The sequence below is a fragment of the Leguminivora glycinivorella genome, chromosome Z (genome assembly GCF_023078275.1).
Source record: "Leguminivora glycinivorella isolate SPB_JAAS2020 chromosome Z, LegGlyc_1.1, whole genome shotgun sequence".
In the NCBI taxonomy this organism is placed as follows: Eukaryota; Metazoa; Arthropoda; class Insecta; order Lepidoptera; family Tortricidae; genus Leguminivora; species Leguminivora glycinivorella.
In genome coordinates this window covers 21,563,343-21,589,834 of record NC_062998.1, presented here as the reverse complement: position 1 = coordinate 21,589,834, position 26,492 = coordinate 21,563,343, and the positions used below count along the sequence as shown (strand labels likewise).

At 35.0% G+C, this 26,492-nt stretch overlaps 1 protein-coding gene across 3 annotated transcripts in view; it reads right to left on the bottom strand.

The window, feature by feature from the left end:
- The window catches only part of LOC125241845 (maternal protein pumilio-like), a 566,882-nt gene extending 547,850 nt beyond the window's left edge, over positions 1-19,032 (bottom strand). Inside the window, exons 1-3 of one of the 3 annotated variants that reach the window (XM_048150508.1) lie at positions 18,914-19,032; positions 18,152-18,681; positions 786-1,280 (exon numbers count right to left, since the gene is read on the bottom strand). In XM_048150508.1, the coding sequence (XP_048006465.1) occupies positions 786-1,280; positions 18,152-18,385 (729 nt within the window). In that variant the 5' untranslated portion in view covers positions 18,386-18,681; positions 18,914-19,032. Of the gene's footprint in view, positions 1-785; positions 1,281-18,151 lie in introns of all 3 variants that reach the window. The other 2 variants (XM_048150510.1, XM_048150509.1) reach the window with 2 other exon arrangements.
- Positions 19,033-26,492: the final 7,460 nt, after the last annotated feature.

Sequence of the window (26,492 nt, the reverse complement as noted above, 5' to 3'; positions counted from 1 at the left end):
AGAGCCAATCAAAAAATTCCAAAAACGGCCTTTTTCATTGTGGCGCAAAAAAAGGTGTGATACCCAAGATTGGCAACAATTAACCAAAAAAAGCTAAACGGTCCGACATAGATTATTTCATTGTTATTCAGATTCTCAAATTTCGTTTCGATTGATTAAGTTTTGAAGGAGGAAAGAGTCGAGAGCGGAACCTCGATTTTAAAGATTTTTTTGAAATATCTTTTGAGTGAGTTGTTTTTAATGGACATTTTTTTTTTCGATAAATCTAGTTAATAACACTTGTATATTTAACTAAAATTCCCAAGTTGAAAGGGGGGCTCCTTTCCATTTTAGCATTTTCGCTACCGTATCCTCTTATTAATGCAAACATTGTAAAACATGGGCCAGTTACATGTACCGCAAAAAATAGGCGTTGCGGGATCGCACCGCGGGTTTTACGATTTCTTGCGTTGCGGTGCCGCGCCGCAGATTTCGTGCCGCAAAAACCCGCGGTGCGGCACCGCAACGAAGATTTTTTGCGGCGCGTCGCCGCAACGCGCCCATGTGGACAGCGGACAGGCTCTTAGGCGTGAAATACAAACGAGGTAAGGCACAGACGCAGCGCAGGTACGATGCCGCTCCAAAACGTTTACTACTTATATATACAAAATGTACTGAGACGAATTTTGAATAACACTCGAGCGGCGCGCAGGTAGCATTTCGCTTGCTATACATTTAGGGCGGGTATTCTTTAACAAAAATTATAACATATAATTACATTAGCGGGAAACTATATTTAGACCTACCTGATTTCGGATGGCAGCAACAGGAGTCATGCCCAGTTGGTTTTGTCCTTGTAAAAATTGATTTGTGCCCGGTGCTAGCATGCCTGCCTGACTTAAATACATCAGGTGTTCTGCACTTTTGCCCATACCATTTATGGCTTGCATAGGATTTCCATGGTGTTGATGTATGTCGTACAGAGCTTGTTGACCCAATTGTGGTGCATTTTGTATGCCCTGTAGGGGTGGCATCATCATGGCATTGCTTTGTATAGTTAAGTTGTTCCCCATGTTATGATTCTGCAGCGGAGCCAGTTGGGTGTGAACCATGTTAGACGTCAGGTGCTGAGGATGACTCCCAATAGCTGACGGATTCATTGCCATATTCCCAACGGATGAAGCAATAGCTTGATTTATAAATTGTTGCGGGTTTGTTTGAGAATTTTTTATCTGCACTGGAGCTTGATGATGCATGTTATTTATGGCTACAGGAATGGCATTCTTCCACTTGTCTTGATTCTGTAAAAAAAAAAAGTTTATGGAGACAGTTACATTTAGGTACTACGGAGTTGGCTGGAAAATCAGGTTTCACATTACTTTCAATTCATATGGTGTCGGATATGGGTGAATGATATAGTACATATGTAATAGGTGTAAGTATGACTTAAGTTTTACAGGTTTTTCATAGAAATTAAACTACATATATATATTTAAAACAGAGATGTTTTGTAGGGATTTGGCACAAGAGTTTAGAACACTAACCGACAAGTATACAGGGTGATTCATGAGTCGTGAGCAGGAGTGAACAGGGTACTGGGGAGGGTCACACTGAGCAACTTTCATAATGGGGCAACACTAAATTGTGATTTTTTTTTTCTTAACTATGATAGTTAATCATCAATTAAGTCATAATTAGAACGTAATTGATAATTAGCTATCAATTAAGTACTTATCAATTAAGTCATAGTTAAGAAAAATAATCACAATTCAGTGTTGCCCCATTATGAAAGTTGCTCAGCGTGACCCTCCCCAGTACCCTGTTCACTCCTGCTCACGACTCATGAATCATCCTGTATATTATGCGAGTGTTTAATAAAACGTACCACTTTGTAGACCATTAAGGCGAGATTTACTTGTATTTTTATATGAATAAACTGACAAAGCGGCTTTATAGCAATCGACACACTCACATATAGAGATTATAATAATAACCTCTCAGAATAGTAAAGTTCACGACGGCAACAGATAAACAGCACATTCGGCACTGCATTTTAAACGTATTTCAACAAGGAAAAAATTCTGGCTTGGGGATATATCAAGTAATTGAAATATGTTCCATGTTTTACATTATTTACTAGAGTGTCATATGTACATATGAACCTATGTACAGTCAACCAATTTCAAACCTAGGCCACTCTAGAACCCTGTCTTATTGATATCGTAACGAATTTGTCATAGAAGTCACTTCGACGTGCTTCGACGTTTACCGTGAATAGGTTCTATAGTGGCCTACGATTCAAATTAGTTGACTGTACGTAACGTATGTCCGGATGGCGTATAAACTCTTTCAACATTTCACTGTAGACTGTCTTAATAGACCGAAATGAGCGAATGTTCTTTGATTTGATTTACACGGCTGTTTTGTTTTCCACGATATTAAGTATATGAGTGTAAATGCGAGTATAAAAATTGTGGTTTCAATGTGAATTACAGTGAGTTAATTATTTATAGCCTATTTTATATGTGTATGTCCCTATATTTAAATAAAGTTACGTTTTAATAGTATATTTGTGATAGTTTAAATTGCCCCGCTTAAATTGTAACGGCGGTTAATTTTGACTACGGGCATTTCCAAAAATTGGGACCCAAAATTAGTGAAAGTTAATTTAATTTTTAATTAAGCATTACCTCGATGTCAATTTTGTGACGACAATTAAACATGAAATTTCAATAAAAATATTGATTTTGTGTTAATTACATAAACTAAGGACTGTTCAATTTAACTAAGCGGACACACTAAAACATCTTTAAAATTTGTAATTTAAAAACAATTGATAAACAGTTGACGGTGACTACATTAGAAAAGCTATCAACGTCGATCGCTGCATAGTTATATTTCCATAGTTAATTATATTTCACGATGCAGCGTATTACTTAGAACGATCGCAAAGCAATCTTGCACAAATGGTGTACTGGAAAGTGTTCTCTACAAAAAACCGCAAATATGTACAATTTTTCAAAATCAGCGGTGTTCCAAATCGTTACAAAATGTGAAGAGCATCATAAGCTTCAGGATTTACCGAAATCTAGGCGTAGAAGCGGTCCGGTAAATCCTCAAGTCGAGGATAAAGTTAGACAGTTGTTAAAATCGTAAAATTATCTATCGGTTCACCAAATTGTAAAAAAAGTAGCCATTCGCGTAGGTCCTGTTCAAAAAAATAATATAAAGACTTACACGAAGCAGAAAATGCAGAAGAGAAGTGCAAGTAACAAAATTCGATCCAGAAAATGGTGCGGAAAATTTTATAAAATGTTGCTAAATAATAAATCTCGTTGCATTTTAATGAACGACAAAACGTACGTCAAATTTGACTGTAGTTCATTACCGGGACTCCAGTCCCACAATGACGTCATAGGGGAGTATGTGCTAGATGAGGAGAAAGCCATAAAAATTGATAAATTCGGGAAAAAAGTACCTACTTGTTTAGCAGGCAATCTGTTCCTGTTGCTTTCAGGAGTGTATCTTATTTTTTAACCCCCGACGCAAAAACGAAGGGGTGTTATAAGTTTGACGTGTCTGTCTGTCTGTCTGTCTGTCCGTCTGTCTGTTTGTCTGTCTGTGTGTGTGTCTGTCTGTGACATCGTAGCTCCCGAACGGATGAACCGATTTAGATTTAGTCTTTTTTGTCTGAAAGCTGAGTTAGTCAGGAGTGTTCTTAGCCATGTTTCATGAAAATCGGTCTACTATGTCGCAGTCGGGGGTTTTTTCAAAATTTTAATTTTGTGGTTAGGTTATCTACTGGTACTATTGGAGGCGAAATTTACAGAAAAGAATGCATTCAAATACATTTTTTTGTCATCTATCCGATACATTATATCTCTCCTTTGTTTGGGCCTGATTTAGCAAGTGCTCACTATGCTGGTCAGACAGTTGAGCTACTAAAACCAAAAAACATGAAATTTGTTCAAAAAGAAGCCTATCACCAAATTGTCCAGATCTCTGACCTATCGAGCGGCACTGGACCATTGTTGAGACATACTTACGAAAGAATGTCTGAGATAATATATTTCTTGATGAATTCAAACGAATGTGGTCTGCAACTTGCCGAAAAGTAGCAAGAAGTAATGTGCAGGCACTCATGCGTCGTATCCGTATAAAAGTCCGAAATTTTGACCGATGTACTTAATTAAGTTCTTTTTTCATATTAAATATTATCTATTACGTTAGTCGTCGTTGTAATAACATTCAGCTAAATAAGATGTTATGCTATGCAGAATAGAAATGCTTTTTTTAAGTGTCCGCTTAGTAAATTGAACAGTCCTTATAAGCAATAATCTACATTTAGAACATGAAAAAAGTTGGTTTTTAGACAAATTTTATTCTTAATTGTCGTCACAAAACTGACATAGAGTTAATTTTTGTTGACAACGGTCACTAATTTTGGGTTCCAATTTTTGAAAATGCCCCTATTACCCTGAGATAAGAGCTATCCAGTCTTGCTACTACTGAGAAAATAACTTAATTCTATAAGAGTACTTCCTATGTCACCAAAAATTAAGTTTGTAGTTAAGCCACCAAAATTTGTGACAAAGAACGTATAAGGCACTATCTACACACAGGCAACGCTAGCGCCGCGCAGTCCGAGTGTAATTTTATTTAAAAAACGTCTCCTCGGTACATTTTGTATAGGAAAGACGTAAGACGCGCATAGGGCTTGCAATTCGAATATTCGGTCATGAAAAAGACGAATATTCGAATATTTTTCATAAAAAACTGCATTCTAATGAATAAGAAATATTGTCCACTGCAAGCTATATGTCGCGATGCGATGTTACGCAGTGCTCCGTTTTCGAGCTACACTTCGTTAAACTTCGTCACCCCGATCGTTCTCCAGTGTCGGTTCACGGTTCAGTTAAAACATTGTTAAAGATTTCGTATAGGGCAGATTTCTTCAAAAAATGAAAGAGGTACTGTAGTCAATTCAAGGCCGAAAGATACGAGAATGTAGTAGTTGTTGGGAAACACATAGATCTGTTGGTTCTTTTACTGGGTCTTACTCCACTACACAAGAATATATTCTTGAAAGAGGGCCAAGGGAGTATAAAAAAGAGACTTTATAGCCCGAAGCACTGAATAATCATGCAGTATCAGTTATAATTGAATTACCTAAATAGAAATATTTTTAACTAATACTGCTCATAAACATCAAAACACAAGCAAGTTAACATTAATAATTGAAATGAAATAAATCAACAAATAATAAATGACTTCGAAATAAAAAAGAAATGCAAGTTAACATTAGAGTAAATAAATTATCCCAAAAAACAAGTAAATAATCAGTGATTGTTTGTTTGTAAAGCCTGACAAGTTTTTATTTGACCCTGAAACAGTGTCGCTACAAACCGCTTTCATATGGCAATAATGTGCCGACGTCATATGTAATGGGGACAGCGTGTACTGGTTACCCGTTAATATTTATAGAAAACTAGCGACCCGCCCCGGCTTCGCACGGCTACTATACCTACATATAAACCTTCCTCTAGAATCACTCTATCTATTTAAAAAAACCGCATCAAAATCCGTTGCGTAGTTTTAAAGATTTAAGCATACATAGGGACATAGGGACATAGGGACAAAGAAAGCGACTTTGTTTTATACTATGTAGTGATTAAAACATGGTTTTAGAGAATCAAAATTTAATAAGCAAGGTCTTAAGACTCGCTACTTCTTTTCGCACAGCCTAAAATCCATGAATCTTGTGCGTTAATCGAAGCTGTCGAGGTTTATTTTCTTTTTGCGTGGGGCCTTATTCTGTACTGGTGGCAATTATGGAACGGCCTCCTTAATTCTACAAATATTTTCCACGGCAGGGCTACAGACACCATCAATAAGAACAAAAAATATACCTAAGCTAAAACGAAACCAACTAATCAATACAGGAGAACCGCACTATAAACCGTCAGTACCGGACATGTCAACAACCGATCTCGGAACATTGTTATCGAAATGCTGTGAAATCCTTCATCATTTTTTGTTGTACGTAATTTATCACGTTCAGTATAATTATTTTCACTTTTTAGGGTTTCGTAGTCAACTAGGAAAGGAACCCTTATAGTTTCGCCATGTCTGTCTGTCCGTCCGTCCGTCCGTCCGTCCGTCCGCGGATAATCTCAGTAACCGTTAGCACTAGACAGCTGAAATTTGGTACCAATATGTATATCAATCACGCCAACTAAAGTGCAAAAATAAAAAATGGAAAAAAATGTTTTATTGGGGTACCCCCCCTACATGTAAAGTGGGGGCTGAAAAAAAAATGCGTCCCCCCCCTCTAACTTTTGAACCATATGTTTAAAAAATATGAAAAAAATCACAAGTCGGACAAGTGTGTTGCTGTTGCTACCTACCTTACACAGTAGACGATAAGGAAATAATAGTGAGTGCTTGCATTCGCCAACAAACTGTCATACAGTTTGGCGAAAATACTATAATTAGAATAATACTGTGTAACCTTTTTTGAGTAAATAAATTAAAAAAAAAAAAAAAAAACAAATGTAGAACTTTATAAAGACTTTCTAGGAAAATTGTTTTGAACTTGATAGGTTCAGTAGTTTTTGAGAAAAATACGGAAAACTACGGAACCCTACACTGAGCGTGGCCCGACACGCTCTTGGCCGGGTTTTTTATATTATTTTGGGCATATTTGCGATGAAACCGTTAGAAATTTTAAAATATTTACTTCTAGTTTACATCACTGACATTCGATGACTTTCGATGACGGGTGGAAAGGAATTAGTTCAGCTGAAAATCCGCAACGCGGCGAGGGTCAAATAAAAACTTGTCAGGCTATATAGCTCACAAACAATGAAATTATCTTTGCTGAGACATTTATTTTTAGGACAAAAAGAAATTGAAATAATTTGATAACCTACTTATGTCAAATCATTTCTCTTAATAAACTTAAAAAAACGCCAACAATGAACACAAAGCAGTTACCCCACATCCCGTAGTCTACGTCAAAAGTATCAAAACAGTTGATTTGACAAGTGTTTATACCTCTCGTCTTTTAAAGCGGAGAATGAAGGCAGGGTGGGGTAAAATAAGATAAAAGGGACTAGGTTTTGTTCAAACCACCATATATGTTAGTATACTTAGTATGTAAAATAAAAATAGAAATAAAACTTTTGACGGCCTAATAAATATAAATTTGAGGACTAAAAGGACTTCTTTTTACAATGAAGTGAAGACACACTTTGATTATAAAATCATGCTTTATACTATGAGTTCCTAACGAAACTTAGTACAGGATCGTAATTTTGGCAGTGAAAAGTAATAAATAAATGTCTGTGATAACAAAATATTAATGAACCACGTACTTTTGATTATATTGTATGCCTAGTTTGGGCATTTTGGGAAAGAAATATAGTTTCGGTTATTAACCAGTTAGAGACTATGAAAACCGATTTTTAACCGAGACCAAAAAGTCCCGGTTAACGTTTTACTAAACACAATCACATAAATATGTATTTAAAACAGTTTAAAAAGTTGACAAAAAACCACTCTAACTTTCCTCATTTTCTCAAGCCTGATTTTGATATATGATACACAGGAAACTATAACTAGACCGTTTGTAAGCAGCCAGACCAACCATCCGCCAGACCGACTTAAAGTTTCGCTATCAACATCAGTAAAATCGTGATTATAGATAGTTAGCCGAAACTACAAAAGCTAAGGAGTTGATTTTTGCACAGTAGTTTACGTTTATAATGTATATTATACGCTAAAAGCGATTCTGAAAAATTTTACCCCTAAGGGGGTTAAAACCGGGATGTCAGTTTGTATGCGGATCCAATTTTATTTTTAGTTAGGATAAGTTCCTAAAATTACCAACTTTTCTTCTATTTGTATTTATTATCTATTCACCAAGCTTCAAGTTCCTAATTCTAAAATATATGTGATCCACATACAAACTTTCATCAACTTTTTTACCCTTTTAGGGGACGAGAATCAAAAAAGGCCAAAATCACTTCAATTTTATTTTTATTTATTACCTCTGCACCGAGTTTCAAGTTCCTAACTTAAAACAAAATTTGATCCTCATACAAACTGCTTTCCCTTTTTTAACCCCCTAAGAAGACGAAAAACGAAAAACGCCGAAATTGCTTTTCTACAATTTGTATTTATTATCTTCTTACAAAGTTTCAAGTTCGTAACCTAACCTAACCTAACTCAAAATAAAATTTAGTCCCCATACAAACTGCCATCCCCATCGATCTAAACTACCTAGATGATGCACCATCATGGCTTAGAATGTGTCCGCAGCAAATTGTGCTTGAAAATGTTCTAAGCACAATTGGGCGGTCAGTAGCGCTTCATCCGCCGTGTCGGCAACATGCCTAAGTGCTCCGTAAAAAAGTGCAAAAATAACACCTTATATACGTTAAAAAAGGATGACGTATCGTATTTCCGGTAAGTAATTGTTAATAATTTTATAATGTTATGCATTTGTGGCCAAAATGGCTTCCTAACTTACTAAAAACATTTATTTTCTAGAATAATTAAAGTAAATTCCTTGATTTGGTCTTACGCAGTTTGTCTCTTTCTCTCGCGCTATACTAGTAATGAGCGGACGGCGACAAAAGATGGATGAAGTGGAACATAGTTAAAAATGGAATGATGGAGTCGCTTATTTATATTTTTTGTAAAAGAAGCCTATTTCATATTATTAGTGTATGTATTTATTTATTATTATGGACCAATAAGTCTGAAATAAATGATTTCAATTCAATAATATTAATACATATCTTATAAATTACTTTAATTATAAAAAGAAACAACCCGGGAATAGCAAATTCGTTTTTAAGTAATAAAAAAGGTTTTTATTCCAGATTCCCAAAACAAGACGTTGAAAGGGAAAAATGGCGCAAGATTATAGCTGAGGAGCGGAGAGAAGATTTACCCACACAAAGCTTTGAAAGAAATTACGTAGAATAATAAATTAATGTCATCATTCAATTCTTCTTTGTTTTAATAGCTACTTAATTCATATTCTCCAAGTCCACCATCCCTCACACACACCACATACAATCCCTCAACTGTTTACCTTCACATAATCGCTACACATACACTCACTACACGCACACACACACATATGTTATATATATTAGACGACCGGTCTGGCTCAGTCGGTAGTGACCCTGCCTGCTAAGCCGCGGTCCTGGGTTCGAATCCCGGTAAGGGCATTTATTTGTGTGATGAGCACAGATATTTGTTCCTGAGTCATGGATGTATCCTATGTATATAAGTATGTATTTATCTATTTAAGTATGTATATCGTCGTTTAGTACCCATAGTACAAGCTTTGCTTAGTTTGGGGCTAAGTTGATCTGTGTAAGGTGTCCCCAATATCTATTTATTTATTTATAAACATACATACACACACACACACACAGTATATATATATATATATATATATATATATATATATATATATATATATATATATATATATATATATATATATTTTTTAACAGTTTTTCGCAAAAATACCGCAAATATCCTCATTCTCGCCTTTCATCTCATAGCGCGACTCCCATGATGCCTCTGTCCATCCTCGTTCCCAATTTAAAAATGGCGTTTAGATTGTTGCAGCGCGAACGAAATTAAACTTATGTTGGTTGCAATAAGACGTAGATTTGTTTAAAAATATGCACACCTGCGATCTGAAAGGTACAAGCCTTGTCATAAAATTTTCATGGCTTTCGCGATGATCACATTCATTAATGTCATAACCGCCAATTGCTTGCATTTGAAATTGAACTCTAAGTACTAAGAAATAACGTTGTTTTTGTAAAAAAATTAAAGTAGTTTTTACTACATTGCGAAGTTTTCGTTTGTCAACTAGACGCACACATTTGCAACTAAGCGATCGGACACTTTTGAGTGTCGAATTTGTAGGCGATAGTGTATCTAGGGAAGTTTAAATCGATGGCCATCCCTTTTCCATTTGTTAGTCGTATACCTCGAAATCAAAAAATCTTTGTAGCTTTTCACCTATTCGCGTTTCGCCGCGATCTCAAAATTTCTGAACAATATTTTTTTCTTGTAGTATGATTTTTGGTCGCCAATTACAATGGTGTATAAAATTCATAGTATATTTATTATCCTGCCTTTTTTCACTGTAGTCGCTTTTCACCTCAATAGATATTTGTTTGTAATGCGTTATTAGATATTCTGATATTTCCTTTTTTTTAGCACTTTAGTTTTGTTTTGCAAATGCATTTCGCATTTGTAGGTTTTTTCCTGGTTATATAACCTCGTTGTGCATATCACTGATAACCACGTATTATATCCCAGTGATATAGCCTTTTTTTAAAACCATTAATACAATAGTATGAGACCCAGGTAAAATGCGACTAAAAATATTTGCGGCTAACTGAATAGGCTATTAGTGATAAACGCTACATTAATCTGCGCTACACGAAATGACAGACTCTGCCGCCACAGCACTAGTTTAAAAATAAAAATGAATGATAAATAAATGACATAATAAGTAACCTGTGTGGTGACGGGTTAAGAATTTCACCACCCCCTTTCTTCCCGTGGGTGTCGTAGAAGGCGACTATGGGATATGGGTTAAATTGTGGCGTAGGCGAGAGGCTGGCAACCTGTCACTGCAATGTCACAGTTTCGTTTTCTTTCAACCCCTTATTTGCCAAGAGTGGCACTGAAGCTTTAGTAGTTTCATGTGTTCTGCCTACCCCTTTATGGGATACAGGCGTGATTGTATGTATGTATGTATGTATGTATAATAAGTAAATCCTGTGTGATAAATTAATATCGTAAAATACTCACTAACAAAGATCCGCAAAAATGTAACATGTGTTAGATTATGTTTAAAGTAAGTGAAATATTGTTTTTAAGTACTTGATTTTTTTAAATATTATTACATTTATTACCTGTAAAATCCTGATTTTATTTAAAATTTCATTTGGTTGCGCGAGTTTACGTTTTGTGGACGCTGTCATGTGTCAAAATTGTCAAAAAGAGGTTCTTACAAATCTGGGACAATAAGAGCACAGGGCCGCCAGACCTTCCTCAAATTTTCAAGGATGAAACTTTGGGATAATGTAGAGTTCGTATCGACGTTTAATGCATATTGTCTAGTTCGGCCTACGGCAATTTTTAGGGTTCCGTAGTCAACTAAGAACCCTTATAGTTTCGCCATGTCTGTCTGTCCGTCCGTCCGTCCGTCCGCGGATAATCTCAGTGACCGTTTGCACTAGAAAGCTAAAATTTGGTATCAATATGTACATCAATCACGCCGACAAAGTAGTAAAATAAAAAAAGGAAAATAATGTTTTGTTAGGGTACCCCCCCTACATGTAAAGTAGGGACTGTTTTTTTTTTTCATTCCATCCCCAACGTGTGATATACTGTTGGATAGGTATTTAAAAATGAATAAGGGTTTACTAAAATAGTTTTTTGATAACATTAATATTTTCGGAAATAATCGCTCCTAAAGGAAAAAAAGTGTCCCCCCCCCCTCTAACTTTTGAACCATATGTTTAAAAAATATGAAAAAAACATAAAAGTAGAACTTTATAAAGACTTTCTAGGAAAATTGTTTTGATGTGATAGGTTGAGTAGTTTTTGAGAAAAATACGGAAAACTACGGAACCCTACAGGATTTTTTGATTTCGAGGTATACGACTAACAAATGCCCTTTTCTAACCCACTAAAAGGATAAAAATCGAAAAAAAGCTGAAATTTCTTTTCTTCTACTTCTATTTACCAACTTTCTGGTAAAAGTTACGGCCGGCGGAAACGGTCTGGCATTGATGATTACCAATTTCTACATAAAAACCAGCCTTGAGAATTTAAGGAAAGTTAGCACTTTTTTTTCACCTTTAGCACTTGATAGCAAAAAACCGGCCAAGAGCGTGTCGGGCCACGCTCAGTGTAGGGTTCCGTATTTTTCCGTATTTTTCTCAAAAACTACTCAACCTATCACATCAAAACAATTTTCCTAGAAAGTCTTTATAAAGTTCTACTTTTATGTTTTTTTCATATTTTTTAAACATATGGTTCAAAAGTTAGAGGGGGGGACACTTTTTTTCCTTTAGGAGCGATTATTTCCGAAAATATTAATGTTATCAAAAAACTATTTTAGTAAACCCTTATTCATTTTTAAATACCTATCTAACAGTATATCACACGTTGGGGATGGAATGAAAAAAAAAACAGTCCCTACTTTACATGTAGGGGGGGTACCCTAACAAAACATTATTTTCCTTTTTTTATTTTACTACTTTGTCGGCGTGATTGATGTACATATTGATACCAAATTTTAGCTTTCTAGTGCAAACGGTCACTGAGATTATCCGCGGACGGACGGACGGACGGACAGACAGACATGGCGAAACTATAAGGGTTCCTAGTTGACTACGGAACCCTAAAAATGGCCGTAGGCCGAACTAGACAATATGCATTAAACGTCGATACGAACTCTACATTATCCCAAAGTTTCATCCTTGAAAATTTGAGGAAGGTCTGGCGGCCCTGTGCTCTTATTGTCCCAGATTTGTAAGAACCTCTTTTTGACACATGACAGCGTCCACAAAACGTAAACTCGCGCAACCAAATGAAATTTTAAATAAAATCAGGATTTTACAGGTAATAAATGTAATAATATTTAAAAAAATCAAGTACTTAAAAACAATATTTCACTTACTTTAAACATAATCTAACACATGTTACATTTTTGCGGATCTTTGTTAGTGAGTATTTTACGATATTAATTTATCACACAGGATTTACTTATTATGTCAATTATTTATCATTCATTTTTATTTTTAAACTAGTGCTGTGGCGGCAGAGTCTGTCATTTCGATTCAAATGACATTTCACTAAATTGATAGAAATCGTATACAAGCAATTGATGTAAGAAAACCAAGATCTCCATTTTACCTTTCTTTTATTTATTTATTTATTTATTGAAAACCAACAGCACATGAAACATGTTAACAGAAACAATAGAAAAAATATAGTTTGAAATATACGGTAGACTCCGGTTACAACGACGCTCAAGGGACCGCTGATATTACGTCGTACTAACCGGATGTCGTACAAAACGAATTTCATTTCTTTTAATTAAAAGTAATATCTACATCTCTATTACTAAAACATTTCAATCAATAGGTTTATTTACAGGGTATTATTATCATAGTATTAATACCTTATTTTATTGTGAAAAAGTCATTTTTAGTATGCGTGCTTGCTCATCATTTGTAAGTAAAGCTAGTTTATACGCAAGCGAAACATACAAATTGGGTTCTATTTAGCTTATAAGATTAGACCCGAGGTGAACCAATTGTTAAAATTTTAAAAGTACTCCAAAAAGTTACATGGCCACAATGTCATCTTGCTACTTGTTGTAGGCAAGACAGGGGGCCGTGCTCGGGTGGAAGTAGCTTTGTTTCCTCAATTTACTAGTAAAACTAAAAACGTTGTCGCTCGTCGTTGCAACCGGACTTGACAGACGGATTCTGTGTAAAATGTGTCGTAAAAAGCGGCTGGTCGTTAAAAATCGAAGTCGTAATAAACGGATGTACTTTCATACTATCACATACGAATACCAAATAAATACCTGTGCTTATGTCGTTGTAAGAGGTTGGACGTTAGGTCTATGCGGAGTCGTAATATACTAACCGGACTCTACTGTATTGTATAAAATGTATACTCGGTAGTATACTCGGGACTAATTTTTAAAATAAAATCATTACAGATAATAATTTTGTCAATGAAAAGTAATCAATAAATCTTTATTATTACAAAAAATTAAATAATTACGTATTTTGGAACCTTTTTATGCTTAATTTTCCAAATTTTGAGAAATAAATACAGTTTCGGTTATTAACCGGTTAGAGACTATAAAAACCGGTTTTTAACAGAGGCCAAAAAGTCTCGGTTAACCGGTTTTTCGGTTAACCGGTTTGCACACCCTAGCTCTAATGTAGGAAAAATGTCTCTCCCCTGGCCTGTCCCCCAACCGAATTTATTTGTAAACAAGTAATTATGACTTTGTTCAAATTCACTTATTATTTTAATAGCCTTAATTTTACAAACATAAATAACTAGGGAACAGTATTTTATGAGTGGAATTTCTTATATTTTACAACAAATATGAACTCCAAACTTTGTCCTCCTCGTTTCGTGTCTCGTCCCCTGGCTTTTTAGTTTTCCTTCAAAATACGGTTTAATTTGTTAATCTGTGGAGGTTTTGTCCTCTAATAAACAGGGTGTTATGTGAAGTTACCGTCAAGACTCAAGAGGCGCGTAAGGTAATGCATCGGTTTTGTTGGTTGTTTCGGTCACTTTTATTTCACAATCATTTGTTCAAATAATAATATATATAACAATATCCACTGTAAATGTTGAATATATTGTTACGTTTGTTTATGAATTGCGTACGAGAAACACTTTTACAGCTATTTTTGATTTTCATCGAAAATGTATCTCCCCTGACGTATTGCCCCTGGCTTTTTTGATGATGCCAGGGGAGATACTTCTGTCCAGAGGAGATACTTTTGTACTAGTTTTGATTATTTTTATTTCCGTTATCACTTAACCTTTGTTTAGCGTTGTATCTATTTTTATTTTAGCTTTACGATAGAAGGTTTTCTTTCCAGAAAAATGCAACTATTAAGAAAAAAAGAGGGCACATTCACATTCAACTTCATATGAAATTTTCATGAAGCTGTTTAATAAAAAGGTTTAATACTGATATTAAAAGGATAGGTTTTTGTTTAATTGTTGCCTATTGATTGTACATTCAAATTATTTTTGTTTTAATGGATATTGGATAATATGGAAAGTGAAAAATAAGACAACTCATTAAGGAACTATCACTTTTCTTGCTGTAAGAATGTTATGAAATGTAAAGTCTGAGTATAAATAATCAATAATTATAATAAAAACGATAAATAAAATTAATTCTTAAAAAAATAAACTAAATTTTTCATACAACTGTCTCTTCCCTGGTCACAAAGTATCCTCCCCTGTGCAACAGTATCTCCCCTGGACTGAGTATTTCCCCTGGTCACTTATAAAACACGATAAAACAAATAAATTGACTGGTCCTCTTTGTAAACACTTCAAATTGGCAGTTTTAACTAATACAAATAAACAAATAGGTAAAAAACAAAAAAAAAAGTCCGCGCCGTCACTCCATACAACGTATTACCTCTTAACTTAGAATCACCATATATAACAAATTACATGCCAGATATAGGGGACATGAGTCTATCAAGGTATCATTGATCACCTATAAATACCTATTACCTATTATAGCGGAATACGTTTACGCCATAATTAATGTTTTCTTATGTAGTTTGTTATTTGATAAAAACAAATTGATTATGTAGTTATTTTTTAATATGCATAAAATTAAAACTATTATTTGCTTGGTTCTTTTATGTATTACATAAACCCATCCCTTTTCATGTCAAGTTTTAGTCAAATATGAACCGCGAATTCTTAGCTGCCAGTACGTACAGCAAGAAGGTTATTAGCCGAATAAAATCGCTGATTGGTAGTTTGTGACATTGTATGCATTTCAGCTACACTTATCTGTGTAGTAAAAATAATAGTCATCTCTTTTATACATTAGTATAAAAGAGATGACTATTATTTTGTTTACCAGTTTTGATTACAGGGCCTGTAAGTGTAAACGTATTGTCTTGTGTACAACGAAGTAAGATAAACATGGAAGCCGCCTTTAAGAACACTACCGTTCAAATTCTTGGCACCGTTTAGCACACATACACAATTACGCCTGCATTTACACAAGACAATACGTTTACAGGCCCTGTAATCAAAACTGGTAAACAAAACAATAGTCATCTCTTTTATACTAATCCACACAGATAAGTGTAGCTGAAATGCATATAATGTCACTAACTACCAATCAGCGATTTTATTCGGCTAATAACCTTCTTGCTGTACGTGCTGGCAGCTAAGAATTCGCGGTTCATATTTGACTAAAATTTGACACGAAAAGGGATGGGTTTATGTCATACATTAAAGAACCAAGCAAAAATAATTTTAATTTTATGCGTATTAAAAAATAACTATTTGAAAAGTATTTATTACATGTTAAAAGTTTATTATTTCAAGTAGAAAATAATAGAAAAATGAATAAAAGGCTTTATTTTTGATTTTATTTTTTATTTTTGTGGGTAGACCAATTTTGGTGGCGACCATGTCATTGAAATCGTAATTTCTCTAAAACTACTTATTATAATGAAAGGTCATTGATACATAACATTGGTAATAATTAGTTATGTAACATCAGTACATAATTTAACAAAAATTACAAAACTAAAAAAATCCACCAAAATTAGGCAAATTTCGAGTATGTTGAAATTCACCCATTAACTGAAATGTTATTCTAAAGGATCTCCCACACTTATTTATTATTTCTTTTATGTATGACAACAATGAAAAATTTTTTTTTACATTTTAACAAAAAGTGTAACAAAAAGTTACACTGTGTAAGATGAGGAAACCGAAAGATTTTAACTACGCATTTCTGAGGGCGAAAATATTTTATTTTTGTGTATTTTTTAGGGATGTAACGACTATTGATTTGGCCGACTAGGCCGACTACCGACTAGTCGGCGCTTGGGTGGCCGATTAGTCGGCCTACTAGTCGGCTAGTAGGCCAGAACATAGTTTTCGACTAAATTCGTCAGGATTTTTGAATTGCATTTTTGGTCCTTCGTTTGCGCTTTCAATTTTTTTACAGGTTAAATTTTTCAAAGGTCTATGAGAATATTTATACATTTTCCATTTTTAACAACCGGTTTGGCTTAGTGGATAGGGTAGTGTAGGGATCCTGTCTATGAAACCCGATAGTCCTAGGTAAGATATTTATTTCTGTGATAATCACAGATATTTGTTCTTTTGACTAACAAAGATATAACAAATCGGTACATAATACAATTATATCAGCTGTTAATTTATTTTTGTACTGTTTTTCTATAACTTATAAAGTGCCGACTAATCGGCCTGTTTTGCCGACTAGTCGCCGACTAATCGCCGACTACAAATGTGGCCGGATAGTCGGCTTTCCCGACTAGTCGGTACATCCCTAGCTATTTTTGTAAGTTTTTTCGGATGTATTTTCACATAAAAAGTAAATGTTATTCGTAAAAGTGGCACTTAAAATAAAAATTGACATCATTTTTCTAAAAAAATATTTTTTTGCAACAAGTCACTAGTTACTTACTGATATTTATCAATAAGTATAGTTAGATTATGTTCCATAACGGTATCATCACCATCAAGACAGCATTTTGTTCTGAGAAATAATAAGTAATTGTTATTTTTTAAAATGCTCATAACTCTGAACGTAGGCGAAATCCAGAAATGTTTATATGACATTTTTGTGTAATGTCATATAAACGGCGTATTCCTTACATCCGAAGGTATAAGGAATATGCTGTTAAAATTATTTGGTTTCCTCATGTTACACAATATATACTAGGTTCCTTATAATGAACCTAAGGATCTGTTGAATTTAACGGAAACGAAAAATGGTGTACAAATTTACATGTGACAGCAATTATTTGATTATGAATTATAAACATCAGTTTTTATTTTTATTATTATAACAATAAAAAATTGTTGAAATATTAATGAACATTCACATAAAATAAGAATTACTCTAACTTACACTTGAACTAACCACTTCAACGGATTCAACCAATATTCTCTAATTCATACTTAAAACTATGCCAAACCGAGGTATCATTTATGCATATTAACCTGTCAATTTAGTTCTCCTGGTTTTGGAGCAAAGTATATGGTATATTGTTAATATTGTTTAGGCCGTAAATAAGACTATAAAACTTTTGGTCTCATTCAGTAGAATACAACACCAATTCCGTACAAGAATCCTAGTCTAAGTTTGATAACTTTCACACAACATGGCAGATTTCTGATCAACGGGAAAACCACAACATAGAGCATGACATGGAAACATGTTTCAGGTACTGTGATACGTGAACCTTACCTCAATCACAGTAAAATAAAGAAGCTTCTAATCAAAAACGACACAAAATATTGTTCCTTGTCAAATGCAGTTTAAAACTAGTATGTATATAGATACCTCTAGGCATGCGTCGTCCCCTACTGCCCAACGTTGCTTTGGAGCTAGACAGGGCAGTTCTGGGTCGTGGGGTTCGCGGTCACGCTCACGCTGGAACACATAGTGCACGCCGGCATCGTCCTGGGACTGGGAGCGGGCCTGCGCGGTACGCGCGCTTTGCAATCCTGCTTCGCCAGACTCTTCCTCCGCTCCCGACCCCGGCCACTTCATTGGGCTACCGTGGGGCTCAAGCATTCAGTTTGGCTTCACTTTTTTCTTTTGCAACCGTAAACACGAAGCTTTCGTAAAATTCACCGCTTCCCGAAAAATCGTCAAATTTCCTTAAGTGTATTACGGTGAGTGGTACAATGGACGATTTACATGATCATTAAACACTGAACACCAATAACGTAGTAGTTCGCACTTGTAACCATTGATTATCGTTTATACGCCAGCCTTTTTGTCTTTGTGGATGACAGCTAGCAAAATCGAAACTACGATGACAGCCGCCGATAGGGCCAACCAAAATATTGTAGGCGCCTCTGGTATCACTAACGAATCCAAACACAAAGAAAGGCTAAACAATTTTTATCATTTAAATTCAGATCGCTAACTTCTGTATTAACTAGATTCCGAAATATACAATATCGGCGTCAAAAAAAACTGAATTAAGTAAACACTCAAAACAAAAACACTATTCACACAGATTCTAAACAAAAGGGACACAAATATAATAACTATATGTACACGAAACTATTTACAATACTAAATTTTAAAAAATACCGAATTATGCCATTGGATACTATCAATAATTTCCGATTCAGAAAAGACGACCAACATCCTTCCCTTCACTGCTTATCCGCCATATCGGTGGGGCGAGCAGATGCGATGCGCGCGCAACGCGCAAAGCTATATAAACATAACTTTGCCTTAGCATATACACTATAGACATGCTTCAACGTTACGTTCCGTTCCATACACCTACCTATCATTAATGAGCAATTCCCGTTTAGTTTGTACATTTGGATCACGTCTCCGATTTGGATACAAATTGGTAGGCTGATAGAGTCCGTGATGCTGAGCAAGATCCACTAGGTTTCCCAAAATGTCCTATGTAGTTTGTATGAAACCTTCCTTTTTTGTTACCAGATTTCTATACATTTTCGGTAACAAAAAAGGAAAGTTTCATACAATCAACCTAGGACATTTTGGGAAACCTAGTGGATCTTGCTCAGCATCATGGACTCTATCAGCCTACCAATTTTTATCCAAATCGGAGACGTGATCCAAATGTACAAACTAAACGGGAATTGCTGTAATATCATTATATTCATTATTCCGCAAGAACACCAAAGATTTCAGGCAAAAACGTGATTTTAATGCTCTATGGGAATATAGGTAGTTCAGATCCGGATTACGCGCCAAAATTTTAGTAAGGTCAGTGTCGGGAAGACTGTCTACGCGGAAAGACCGTACTCTAGTACTCGTCGTTCTACTGAATATAACTTTTGTATTTATATATCTACACCTCCGAAGGTATACCAGTTTTTCATCCTTAATCCATTAGTCTTCAATAAGTAAATAAAGATGTCCCTAGGACTGTTATAGATCAGTCAATGAATGCTCAAAAGGGGGGTCTAGGTGGAATGGCCGAAAGCAGAAAGTTTCACTACGGGATGTTGTTAGGGGTAGTCAGAAGACATACATACTAAAAGTCCTCGGACTTTGGACATGAGCTCGAAGAGGGGGGATGAAAAAGGTCCCATTTTTTGGTTTTTTGCTCAAATTTCAAAAACTATGCGTCCTACGAAATTTTGGTTAACTACACTTTGAAAGCTTATAAAATTCTCTACAACTTTGATCTAGAAACTTTTTTCCTATTCTTAACCATTACCTAGTTATGAGCTCCTAAAAACTGTCAATTTTTAGAAAATCGTCATCCCCCCACTTTTTGCTTCATACATTGCTCCATATCTTGAAAAATATTCATCTGAGAAAAAAGTGGGTTTAGAAGGGCTTGTAGATAATTTAATTGTCTTTCAGAATATGTGTACATATGCTTATGTGTCATGTACCGTTGATGAATTATACGAATTTAAAAAAAAATCGGCAAATTTAGCAAAGGCCATGCCAGGATAAGATAAGAGAATCTGCCCCCAGCGAGTTTTGGCTTGATTTTTCTTTGTATTAGTATCGAGTATGCCAAATTTCAGCTTCCAAAACTTTATAGTTTAGTAATAAAAAAAAACGAAATTTGAACTTTCTTAGATATTTTTTTGTGCAGCCGATTTTGACGTGTGTCACGTATATTGTGTATGGAGATAGGACAATTATATGATTTATTAATTTTGTGTTATTTTGCCAAACAAAAACTTAAAAAAAAATGAAAAAAAAATAATATTTTTTATGTATACTCATGATTTTTAGTATTCTTAACAAAAATCGGGTTCAAGAAGAAATATAACAAAATGTGAAAATTGGCTACAATCAGATTGGTAATTAAACCGTTACGATTTGTCGTTACATAGCAACGTGCAGCATACAGTTCCTATAAAGCTGGCTGGCTTGACTGTAAACAAAATTATGTTAGTTAAACCTTCACGGCCCATTATTCGAGTCAGGAGATGCAACAGATAGGCCTAAAGGACATACTCTTTCTACATGCCTTCACGGGGTGTGACACCATCTCAGCAGCATTTCGGAGAAGTAAAGTTGGTTTCTGCAAACTTTATTTGAAAACCCCTGAAGTCCGTCGAGCTGCTGAGGAATTTTCGAATCCCTCTGCATCATCTGCTGACATTAAAGACAGTGGAAATGTTTGCTTTTTGAGATGGTATGGAGCATAGCACGAGACCTCCCTTAATGAGTTTAGATACCAGCGCTTCCTCCAATCTGTATCTAAAGTGAAACAAGATATTTCTTCCCTCCCACCAACTGAGGGAGCAGCGATGGAGCACTCATTCCGCACATACTACCAGGTCCAGACTTGGCTTGGACGCGATGTTTGTCCTGAGCAATGGGGATGGGCACGGAACGAAAGCAACTTACTGATTCCTGTGCAAACCAAAGTACCAGCTGCTCCGGAAGAAATACTGAAGTTGATATTTTGTCGGTGCACCACAGATTGCAGTAGTGGTAGATGTGGGTGTAAGAAGGCTTCAATGCTGTGTTCTACCATTTGTCACAATTGCCACGGAAGTTGCCTAAACGGCACCCCCCGGATAGAAGAAGAGTCTGATGATGACGGCGGGGAGGATATGGTAGATGATACACTTGTCACATCTGATCCAGATGACATAGAAGTTTCAAACAAAGAAGATCTATTGTTACCGTCCCGCCCAAAAAGGCAAAAACGAGTTAATTAAAACGTGTAAGTACTAGCTGTCTTCTGGGCTAATTTCTTTTTTGTATATATAGGTAATAGGCTACTAGACCTTTTTTTAAAGTCTTATATGATTAAGTACTGTCCAATTAACTGAAATAAAATATTACCCTACTATTCGATGACGTCACTACATCGTTGACGGCGTTTTAGGTAGCCGAAATAAATAAATAAACATTTTAATCGAACATACGTACTCATGATACACCTTTAATACCCAAAATCTATAGAAATTGTTTTTTTATGTCAACAATACTACAGATAATAACATTTATTGTGCCAAATTTGATACGAGTCATCTAGCCTATTGTATTGTTATCTGTTGTGTAAATGCATTTAGACGGCATCGTAATACTACCAAGTTCATTAAATACATATTTTACACGTTTATCACATACATTTGTTGTTTCGTTTCGTTCACTGAAAAATTGCTTAAATTAACAGATTTTTTAAAAGTTCTATAATTTTTCAACGGTACATGAATGTACACATATTCTGAAAGACAATTAAATTATCTACAAGCCCTTCTCAACCCACTTTTTTCTCAGATGAATATTTTTCAAGATATGGAGCAATGTATGAAGCAAAAAGTGGGGGGAATGACGATTTTCTAAAAATTTACAATTTTTAGGAGCTCATAACTAGGTAATGGTTAAGAATAGGAAAAAAGTTTCTAGATCAAAGTTGTAGAGAATTTTATAAGCTTTCAAAGTGTAGTTAACCAAAATTTCGTAGGACGCATAGTTTTTGAAATTTGAGCAAAAAACCAAAAAATGGGACCTTTTTCACCCCCCCCCCTCTTCGAGCTCATGTCCAAAGTCCTAGGACTTTTAGTATGTATGTCTTCTGACTACCCCTAACAACATCCCGTAGTGAAACTTTCTGCTTTCGACCATTCCATCTAGAATCGTTCATTGACCAAGCTATTATTGGTAAGGTTGTATATGCAATCGACTCATGCTTGACCAAGTTTAAGTTTGGAATCTCAGTTGTCTATGTGCAGACTTTTGAGTTTTCAAATAGCTACTCTTTTGACAGGACTCGAGATGTAAACATGTTGTTGTAAATTAATATAAATAAATTATAAATAAATAACGTTCGGATAATCCAAAGTGCCTTCCTATTGTTCCAAGGACCTCCTGTAGGACCTCTCACAGGTTATGGCCCAGGAACAACGTTAAGGAATGTATAACTAAACCTTGGAAGTGTTTGTATTTTTTCAGCATTATTTAGTCAGTTTTCGTACGGCGAGAATAACGTTAGCAACCACAGTTGTTGACAACATAACCTTAGCAACGAGAGTAACATCATAGTTAAAGAAAAACCGTAAGTAAATTATATCATGGACAGCAAGGACAACATAAAGGCTTTGAAAAAAAATACGAATTATTCTAATTGGAGAAAACTAGCTAAATTATTTCTGGATGCAAAAGGAATTGGAGCTGATGATAAAGGTAAAGACGCAGAAGCTAAATACTATATTTTAAATTCAATAGATGAAAATATTTTACATTATGTGATTAATTGCTCAACCACAAAGGATATTTTTGAAAAATTAGATATTGTCTTCAATTACAAAGTGGAAAAAGACAGTCACCTCAGAGTTATAGAATTTTATAACTACAAATTTACTGGAGATATACTTCAAGATATTAGCAAATTGCAAAAAATGTGTTTTGAACTAGAATCTACCGCAAATAAAATAAATGATGACATGCTTTATACAAAAGAAATTGACCATTTTACCTTCAAAATTAAATTACTTCAGGACTGTATGGGAGGTAACTCCGAAGTCTGACCAAACCATACATACTTTGATCGAACGAATTCAAAAAGAACTTAAGCTTGTTGAAAATAATTATTCAATAGTAGTCAATTCAGATATAAATCACCAAACAGAGGAAGCAATGAAAAGCAACGAAAGAATTTGTTTTAATTGTAACCAACGATTGATATTGCGAGATTCTGTAATAATAAAAAATGCACAATATGCAATAAGAGTGGCCACACTTCCAGTGAATGTTTTTCTACAAAGGTATGTAGGAAATGTAACAGGAAGGGACACATTGAAAAATTTTGTCGCACTTTTAGTCTGGTGAGTGAACAACTGAAGCATACAACTTGTATTAGATCCATTATTGATTCGGGTGCATCCTCTCACATGTTCTATAATAATGATGTCATTAACTCCACAGAAAATATAAATGTAGAAATAAGGTGTGCTAATGCAGAGAACCTCGTCGCACAAGCCCTATATAGGTACAGTAAAAACAAATGGTTTTGAACTGGAAGATGTACTACATGTTCCTGCAATTTCTAGAAACCTGATATCTGTAAGTTCAATCACTGATCATGCAGCTTCTGTACTCTTCGTTGGAAACAAGGTAACTGTAAAGAAATATAATCGCATTATTCTTACGGGATATAAAACTAGAAACGGTCTTTATGAAACAGAATTTTCTGATAACACTGTTCGCGAGGTTTTGTTTTCTGAGAACGCCGATATTTGGCATCGTCGGCTAGGTCACGTATCGGATGTGCCGCGTCTAGCTAAACTGGTGAACGGTATCAAAATTGGGGGGGAACATAAAGAAAACTTTTGTGAAATAGGTATGCATTAAAGCAAAAATGACTAGAAAACCTTTCAAAAATAATAGAATTAAAGCAAAATTTCCTTTAGAAATTATCCATACGGACATTTGCGGTACGATAGAAATTCCCACTTGGGATAATAAAAAAATATTTTATTACTTTTTTGGATGACTTTACACATTTTTGTGTTGTTTACTTAATTACTTTTTCAGTACAGATGGTCGCTTTTTTACGCACTAGTTCGAGAAGTGGTTCATTATATGTCAGGTCAAAACTTCGGAGGTCCATCTGTACTGAAAAACGTCGTTCGATACACGTGCGAAAAGGAAATTCGTAACTCGTGTCGATTTAAAACACTCCCTTCGGTCGTGTTTTAATTTATCGCCACTCGTTTCGAACTTCCTCTTTTTCGCACTTGTATCGAAATGTACTATTAAAAGTGAAGCCTTTGATAAAATAAAACAGTTTGTGACTTTAGCGGAGAACCATTTCAATACAAAAGTTAGAAAAATCAGATGCGACAACGGAAAAGAATACTCGAACAATAACCTTATGTCTTGGTGCAGCTCTAAGGGCATAATTATGGATCTAACAATACCCTACACTCCTCAATTAAATGGAAAAGCAGAGCGATTGAATAGAATCTTGTTAGAACGAACGAGAGCATTAATATTCGATGGTCGAGTTCCAAATTATCTATGGGGTGAAGCTCTTATAACTGCAAGTTTCTTAATCAATAGAAGTCCTACCGAAGGCAAAGACAAAACTCCAGCAGAGATGTGGTTTGGCATCAAACCTGATGTATCACATGTAAGACGTTTTGGTTCAACAACTTATTATAAAATAAACTCTGGTGTACGAAAGCTAGATGTCAGATGCAAAAAGGGAATCCTGATTGGCTATATTAGGAATGGTTACAAAATATGGGTGGATGAAACAAAAACAATTGTAAGAGCGAGGGATGTAAGAATAAATGAAGATGAGCAAGGTATATATACAAATGAAGAAAATGATGAAAGTGATGAAAGTGGTCTTTGGACAATGGACGAAGAAACTGAAGAGACAGAGAAGGCACAACACAAAATGAAGATCAAATAAACAGGCAGGAAGAAAATCAGGTCAGAAGAGTCAACAGTAATGAAGGTCGAGAAGGAGATACATTAAGAAGAATTGAAACAAGTAGCAATGGAGAGGAGGGTCGAGAAGGAGGTACATCAAGAAGAGTTGGAGGAAGTAGTAATATAGAGAAGGGTCGAGAAGGAGACGCATTAGGAAGAAGTGGAAGAAGTAAAAGTATAGAGAAGAGTCGAGAAGGTGATATGTTAAAAAGAAAAGTAAGTAGAAATGCAGAGAATGTTCGAGAAGGTGTTATTCATTTAAGAAGATTAGGAAGCGAAACAAGTGAAGATGAAACAAAAGATGAAACAAAAGAAGATGAAACAAAAGAAGGCGAAACAAATGAAGATAAAACAAAATACAATGAAACAAATGAAGATATAACAAAAGACAATGAAACAAATGAAATAGAAACAATCGAAGAAGAAGAAAATAATGAAGTATTTTATGATGGGAATGAAGAATTTTTTGATAATGAAGAAGTTGAAAATCGAGTTGGAAGTATTGAAAATCAAAATATTGATAGTGATGTTAATCAAAATAGAAGAGTTCAACCTGCCAGAGACCGCAGATTAGGTACCTGATAGATATAAAAATTATTTAATGAATTACGATACTGAAGCTTCAATGTTAACTTACGAGGAGGCAATAGAATCAAAAGAAAAGGATAAACGGAAAAAGGCAATAAAAGAAGAAATTAAATCACTTGAAGAAAATAAGACGTGGTCATTTGTGGATGAACAGGAAGCAAAAGGATGAAAATTTGTTACTAGCAAGTGGATTTTTACAATAAAGTCTGATGGCAGATATAAAGCCAGACTAGTTGCAAGAGGCTTTCAACAAAAGTACAAAATAGATTATGACTAGACGTACAGTCCGGTAGTTAATAGTACGTCTTTAAGAATCTTACTATCTATTGCAGCGGCAAAAGGGTTAAAAATTAAACAGTTTGATGTGAAAACAGCCTTTTTACATGGAGACTTGAAATAATGTATATACATGAAGGTACCCAAAGGCTATAGCAACAAAGAAGGCAAAGTATGCAAACTAAACAAGAGCTTATACGGTCTGAAACAAGCTCCACTAATGTGGAATATTAAGTTTACAGAGTTCTTAATAAAGATGGGGTTCAAGCAGATGAAACTTGATCAATGCATTTTTGTTATGGAGGGTGAAAGGAAGATTATTCTTGCGGTATATGTTGATGATGGATTAGTCCTTGGAGAGAAAGAAGAAGATCTAGTGTACATAATAGAAAGAATTAGAAAGGCT